The sequence below is a fragment of the Helianthus annuus genome, chromosome 10 (assembly GCF_002127325.2).
Source record: "Helianthus annuus cultivar XRQ/B chromosome 10, HanXRQr2.0-SUNRISE, whole genome shotgun sequence".
NCBI lineage: Eukaryota > Viridiplantae > Streptophyta > Magnoliopsida > Asterales > Asteraceae > Helianthus > Helianthus annuus.
This window is the reverse complement of record NC_035442.2, coordinates 27,811,359-27,819,290: the sequence shown is the minus strand read 5'-3', so window position 1 is coordinate 27,819,290 and position 7,932 is coordinate 27,811,359. Positions and strand designations below refer to the sequence as shown.

Here is a 7,932-nt window from a genome sequence, read left to right as displayed (position 1 = left end):
TATTTTTTACCTGAATTGGTGTTCGAGTCGATTTGATCCATATATGAAACTCGAATACGAATCAAATTCAAACCGAAATTGAATAAATTTAATTTAATTCAAATTCACCGTAAACAATAAATTATTTTATGTTCATTTTTAAGAACTACTGCAAACTAAATATATTTAACATAAAATATAATAATATGCAAAATCAATTAACTATCAATATGTCAAAACATCAAAATTTAGAAGACAAATTGGTTACTGGTAGCGATTTAAGTTAAATAAAAATTTGGAAATAAGTAGTATGTGGTATTTGTCATTAGGTTTAGTAATCAGGGGCGGCCCTGACGGTGTGCGGGGAGGACCACCGGCCAGGGCCCGTGATCCCGAGGGGCACGTTCATAATTTGGTGCCTTCAAATTTGAAATAGAAAATAGGAAAAACTTTTGCTAGAAACTTACTAATCAAGGAGTAATTGAAGTGAAGAGCAGTTAAAAAAAAAAGAAGAATTATAAAAACTTTTCACCGGAATCTTTTTCCGGCCTATTAAATAGTTGCAGCGGCAGATAGTTGAAAGGGAAGAGAAAAGAGTGTGTATTGTTTTGTAGGCTAACCTATAGTTTGACTTAAGAATTCGGCGCCCTGTCCGAGCTTGAAAAAATGTGCTATTTGTTAATTTGTTAGGTGTTATTTGTCAATTAGTTAGGACATAGGTGTTATTCGGCGTTAATTATCGATTATTTAGGTGTTATTTGACATTAATTGTCGATTATTTATGCGTTAATTTGTTAGAAAATTTGTCTATTACTTAGGACTAAAGGGCACATTTTTTCAAGCTCGGACAGGGCACCTAAATTCTCAGGGCCGGCCCTGTTAGTAATGTTATGAATAATAAACGTATCACTTATGGATGTAATTCATACTTTGGCCAAGTTTATAAGTTAAATGTGTATATATATGTGTGAATGTATATATTACTTTTTTATATAAATTGAATTCGAATTTCGAATCAAATCAAATTGAAAATCATAAATTCGTATTCGATTACTAGACTCAAATAAGAATCAACTCGAATTCGAACCTTTATAATCGAATTCGAATCGAGTCGTATTTCGAATTTTTCGAATCCAAATCGAATTCTGAACACCCCTACATCGGACATATAATATGGCTTAGCAATGTCATGCTAGAACAATAACTTTAAAGAAATAAAGGGGTTAGAATGGTTTTTATGTATATAAGAGGATGCAGATACAGATAATATGATTTTGTATAAGATTACAATTATCCAAACATGTAAACTGATTTCATCGTTTATAAATTACAAGTAGGAACGCACATTGAAACACCATTTGTGAGACAAACGATTTTTTCCTGTGGTGTAGTGGTTATCACGTCAGTTTTACGCACGGAAGCTCCCCAGTTCGATCCGGAGCAGTAACAAAGTCACTTTATTTTATTTTTTGGCCAACCCAAATGATTCACAACTTCAATCACCTTCCTTTTGGATCAACAATCTGCGAGAACGCATTACCATCATCATCACTATCATAATCATACTCATCATCATCGAGACTCAACGTGTTCATATGCATCGCGATCATATCGCTACTTTGAATCGGCACTTCAACCATCCCCGAAGATCCCGACTTCTTCTCGTTTCTCGTCTCGTCGCCTTTTGCTTCAAGTTTAAGAATAAACTCCAAAGTCCATAACACATCACCCATCGAGGGTCGTTCCAGCCCGTGATCCGACAAACACCGCAACGAACAATCAGTAAATTTCTTAAACGCCTCGGGTTGAATCGTCCCTTTCAAATGTGGGTCCACCATCTCCTCCAACGTCCCTTTTCTCGCTGATTGCAATGCATAATCCGCTAAACTCACTTGCTCTTTTGGGAGACTCGGGTTCAAAGCAGGCCGGGCACATAACACCTCGAAAAGAACAACCCCGAATGAGTAGACATCTGATTTTTCCGTCAACTGTTGCCTTCTGAAGTACTCGGGATCCAAGTACCCGAAACTACCCTTTACCACGGTGCTAACGTGGTTTTGGTTCAAATTCGGGCCCGTTTTAGATAACCCAAAATCTGATACTTTCGCGACCCAATTATCATCAAGTAAAATGTTTGTCGTTTTCACGTCTCGATGGATGATCGTGTATTTTGCTCCAGTGTGTAGGTAATGTAGCCCTTTCGCGGACCCGATTAAGATATCGAGCCTTTGTTTCCATGTAAGAGTAATCATGTTACCCTTATAAAGATGATCCCGTAACGTTCCTTTACCCATGTGATCATAAACCAAAATCATCTCGTTGCTATCTTCGCAAAACCCGATGAGCGAAACCAAATGCCGGTGTCTTAGCTTCGATAACATCTCAATTTCTGTCACGAACTCGTTAACGCCTTGATCCGAAGACGGGTTTGCTCGTTTTATCGCCACTTTCATATTCCCGTCAATTATCCCCTTATAAACTTTACCAAAACCCCCGATCCCGATAACGTTACCCTCCTCGAAATTATTCGTGGCGCTTTTGATCTCGACTAAGGAAAAATATCGAGAATTGCACACAGCGTCCGTCGACAAACTACTACCACATTGGCTTTTCCCGGATACACTAGATTTGCTAGTCGAGTTCCCATATAACGGGAGCCAACTCGTGACACCCGAATCCGTCCCCGCAACTTGTCGTCTCCGACGAATCACGAATACCAAAGCCATTGCCACCCCGATAGTCGCGACCCCACCCATCGCCCCACCCACAACATGTGTTACTCTGATCGCGTCCGGGTCATAAGCTTCCCGGTTCGCGATCAGTTGTTTCTGCATCATCTCCGATGGGACCGGATTCCGTCCCGCCAAACTCGATTTCGAATCACTAATTTTAAAAATCTCCAACCCATTCAAAAGTATGTCATAAAACTCAGGCTTCAAATCAATATTAGTATGCAAAGTCACCCACAACTCTTCATCACCGGACTTATCGCCGACGTAAATCGCGTAATCCTTCCTCGTCGGAATCCCTTTCCCACCCGTCCACGCGATAATATCCGCGGTCGCAAACGCGGTTTCGTTGTTCAAATAAATCTCAAAAACCCTCTGATTAATCTTATCAACCTGATACTCACAAAAATGAAACCTAACAAGATAAGTAAAATTAGCATCCACATTAAACAACCATGTCACATTACTTTGCTTATTAATATTCGGATCCGGTCCTTGAGATCTCGCGGTCCGGTAAACATCCACCGGAGCTATAGCCTCCGGATAGTCTTTGTAATCAATTGTTATATTCGCTTTGTGCGAAACGGTACCCGCACCAAACATATACGGTGTATCATCATACCAACTCCTCATTAACCCGCCGGAATCATTCGTAGGCGGAATATACTGTCCGCCTACGTTTATCCGGAACATGTTCTGCATGTTTGCGGACACACCATCAATTGTACCAGAATTCTCCGCCACTCCAACCAATCCGGCTTGATCATCGAACAACTCCGGTTCAGGAATAAGTTCAATTCCATTAACAAACGCAAATGATTTATCCATTGGTTTAAATTTTACTAACATGTTATCAGAGCCGGTTGCAGCAAGCGAATACTCTTTAATGAGGTACGCTTGCGACAACGCTTCAGCGGTTATATACGCGCTGAAGTTTTTTAACAATAATATTGAATCCGCGCTCACGATTGAATATGACTGCGAAATGTTGTAGTTAGGGTATTCTGAAGGGTAGAAATGAAGGCGGAGGATGTGTCGGCTGGTCGAATTAATGTTAAATTTGTAGGAGGTTTCTCCGGTGAATATTCTGGCGGTCATGTAGGGTACGTCGGAGGATAATGATGGGTCTTGTGTTAATGCGGTTGATGTTACCGATTTGCCACCGGAGACCAGGTATTTGCTGTCTGTTGCCCATTTTCGGTTATCCGCATCCTTGCCACCGTCTTTTGATCCGCAGTTTAGCGCTAATGAAGCGGCGGAGGACGGTGGAGGAAGGGTGAGGAGATTGGGAAGAAGATGTAGATATATGATCAGGTGGATCAAATTAGGGTTCATGATATGTTGATCAATGGAGGTTTAAAGATTATAGATATTGAAAATGTATGCAGAATCTTTGTTCTTTTTTTTTGGGTTGTTAGAATCAGAGAATGAAGATGAGGGAAAATCGCAAAGGAGGATTTTGATTTTTATATATTAGGTTTTATTAGATTATTAGATTATTAGATCAGATTTAGATTTGTAAACGGTATTTGTTACGTGTGGATTGTGATCAAAAATCATAACTAGCTAAAATTTCACTTATAAAAACTAGGTTATAACCCCGTGTATTACACGGGATTGAATAAATAAATTTGATATACTAAATAATAAAATAATATATCTTTGAAACCTCATTTATTGTACGGGTTGAATAAATATAATTTTATATATTAAATAATAAAAAATTATATCTATAAGAACCATATTGTACAGGTTGAATAAATATAATTTTATATACAAAATAAAATATCTTTAAAACCACGTGTATTACACGGGTTAAATAAATGTAATATTGTTTATCAAATAATAAAATAATACATCTTTAAAAAACCTCACTTATTACACGGGTTGAATAAATGTAATTTTATATTTCAAACAATAAAAAAAAATTACATCTTTAAAAATATGCGCATTACACGGTTTGAATATATGTAATTTTCTGTACTAAATAATAAAAAATGTATATCCTTAAAAACCCCCGTGTATTGTACGAATTGAGTAAATCTAATTTTATATATCAAATAATAAAAAGTTATATCTTAAAAAACCTCATGTGTTACATGGGTCGAGTAAATGTAATTTTATACAGTGAAAATAAAAATATTTAATATATTAATACAAAGTTTGGTTTTCCTGATAAAAATAGTTTATTCTGTTGTTGCAAAATTTGTTAACGAAGTCCCAATAAATTTAACCCTTTATTTAAAACTTGTTGGTGCACTTACGTCTGTCGACTACGTCTTTCATTGAGTCTTGGAGTTAGACAGATTAGATATGACACGAAAGCCTTGAAACCCTAGATTGTAATAGGTTTGTTTATGTGGTTAGTCCTAGGTTCGCTCATGTGTCAAAATATTGTTCAGGTTCGCTTATGTGGTGCTTGAATGGTTCGCTTATATGGAACAAGTGTAGGTTCGCTTATATGGTTGTCCATATAAGCGAACCCAGCTAGTCTATATATAGGGGTGTCTTCAAGCGAACCAGAACACATAGTTACGGTGTATTTGTTCCGGCATGCTGCCGAAGTGCTGTCAGACATTGTAATTGCGTTCAATATCAATACAACAGCAAGTTTAAAGTGAATCTAGCTAAGATAGCACCAAATCATTAGTTTCCGCCTCTTGATTTGGATAGGAATTTCTCTGATCGACTCAAACAGGCCGAACGCAATCCTACAAGTGGTATCAGAGCTCATGAGGAGGAGTTCTTGCCATTTTAGCTCGATTTCATCTATCTTTCTACACTTTCTTCACTTTGTCAAAATTTTTCACGGTAAAACCGACTCAAAATCACACACTGCACTCGGAATCATGAACTAATAAACCCTTGAAGTTTTCAGATCTAAAATCAACCTAGAAGTTAAGATTTTAGGTGATTCGCTCATACGAACTTGTTCGAAAAGTGACGTCAGCAAATTAGATGGTTCGCTTTTAGTTACATCTTTGTGACAGGTTCGCTCGAAAGTTCAAGGTTGGTTCGCTTTTAGTGACAGATTTTGAGTAGGTTCGCTCGAAAAAGTCAGACAGGTTCGCTCATTGATCAGCTCATCCGGTCCGCTCTTTAGTCAGCCTATCTGGTCCGCTCGATTGGTCAATTTATCTGGTTCGCTCGAAGTTACAAAACTGATCCGCTCGAAGTTACAAAACAGATCCGCTCGAAAGTATCTGGATCGCTTATTGATCTAATCATTTGGTCCGCTCATAAGGACAGTGTATTTGGTTCGCTGATTTGATCCAATTGTTGGTTCGCTCGAACGATCCGCTCATCTGATCAGCTTATTTGATCCGCTTATTGGTCCAACTGGTCCGCTTATCTGATTCGCTTATTGGTCCATAAATCTGGTCCGCTCCAAGATACTTGGTTGGTTCGCTTGATTGAACAATTCTAGTCTCGCTCATTGTGACAGATTAGTTTTTGTGAACAGTGTGTCTAAATTTGAAAGTTGTGAACAATGGATACTGAATTTTATAACGCTTTTGCAATCCCGACCTCGATTACTCAGAATGCTTTGATTGACAATGAAACCGGAACGTCTCAAAGACCGCCTAAACTCATGGATATTGATGATTATAACGTGTGGTCTGAACGGTTTGGAAATTGGGTCGAGGCTTATCATCTAGATGCGTGGGAACACACTGAAGAGCCATATGTTAAGCCAACAAAGAACGATGTTGTGAATGGTACTCCGTTAACACTTAGAGAGATGAGTACTGCAGATAAAAAGAAGTATCGGGATGAGAAACTCATGGTGAGTGTGCTTCAGCAAGCTATAAAAGAGGATATCTTGATACTGCTTCAACATGATGGAACAGCATATTCAATTTGGACAGAATTGGAAGCAAAATTTATTGGAAGTGATGATATGCTCAAGAATAAGATGTCTCTCATGAAAAAGGAATTTGACTTATTCCGTGGTTTAAAGAATGAAAACACCAAGCAGATAATTGATAGATATTGTAATTTGGTGAGAAACATGACAAAGCTTGGAGTTAAGAAAGATACTGATGAATTGATTGAAAAACTTGCAGATGCGCTACCATATGAAACATGGGGAACGTTTCTGATGATGCTGCGGTCCAACAAAACAGATTATAAGAAGATGACACTGGGAGATTTCATAAAGCATCTGGAAGCTCAAGAGATGGAGCAAAGGAAGATTGCGAGAATGAAGAATTATGATGGAGAACAGGATATCAGCTTGTATTACAAAGGTGGTGTGTCTGGATCAACAAATCATTCTCCGAAAATTGAAACTGCTTTCAGTGTTAAAGATTCTTCAGAAAAGAAATCATCCCAGGGATCCAGCAGCACAAGATTTTCATCATTCGATCCAAACGTTTCTGTAACAAAGAATGGGAAAAAGCTTCAGTGCAATATTGTACTTAGTATTGAAAATGATGAAGATTACACTGAAGAGATTGCAAAAAATCAGATGTCTTTGTTAGGAATGGTATTGGAATCTTACAATAGTTTTGTTGCCGGAAAGATCGGTAATCCAATGCTCACAAAAGAGGATTACGATCAAATCGATGCTGAAGAAATGGAATTAATGGATATTAATTGGTGCATGGCTAGTGTGATGAGACGTGCTGAAAAGTTTAAACAAATTACAGGCCGAGATGATTTTCGTGAGGCTAGTGTTTCAAATTTAGGTTTTGATAAATCTAAAGTAACGTGTTTTCGTTGCAGGGAGAAGGGGCATTTCAAGAGAGAGTGCAAAAATCGTGAAGCTACTGGAGCCCAAAATCCTTTTGGAAGCAACGAATCACAAAAAGGCAATTTATCATCAAGCCACGTCACCAGCACAGCATCAGGCACAAACTGCTCATGGGAGAGATGTGATCGATAGTTCGAAAAGAGCATGTTTAAGTAAATATGAAAATTTTTCATGGGGTAAATACATTCCAAAAGAAAGCAAAGTGTATATAGCAGAGCAAGATGATGAGAAGTTGGCTGAAGGTTTTAGTTGGGACGATTTTTGCCCGGATCAGGAATTTATGTCCAAAGAAATGTCCAACAATCTTTTCAATACTCATGTTTTCTTTGCTAATGCTTATGATTTGAAATGTGCAGAAAGGTGCAGAAAAGTCATGGAAGCTGCTGAAGCAAGACGGAAAAAGCTCGAAGAAGAGAAAGAAGAGGAAGAGCGATTAAAAGTTGAAGCTAAAACTGAGAAAAGGAGAAG

The 7,932-nt window shown here is 38.0% G+C and overlaps 1 protein-coding gene across 1 annotated transcript; it reads right to left on the bottom strand.

The window, feature by feature from the left end:
* Positions 1 to 1,372: 1,372 nt before the first annotated feature.
* LOC110884295 (receptor-like protein kinase ANXUR1) lies at positions 1,373 to 4,148 on the bottom strand. Its single transcript, XM_022132001.2, has one exon. It carries the CDS (start codon positions 4,041 to 4,043, stop codon positions 1,479 to 1,481), a length of 2,565 nt encoding a protein of 854 aa, XP_021987693.1. The 5' UTR covers positions 4,044 to 4,148; the 3' UTR covers positions 1,373 to 1,478.
* Between the last annotated feature and the right edge of the window lie 3,784 nt (positions 4,149 to 7,932).

Excerpts from the sequence above, each read along its gene's own strand:
- LOC110884295 (XM_022132001.2), bottom strand. The coding sequence starts at position 4,043 with ATGAACCCTAATTTGATCCACCTGATCATATATCTACATCTTCTTCCC.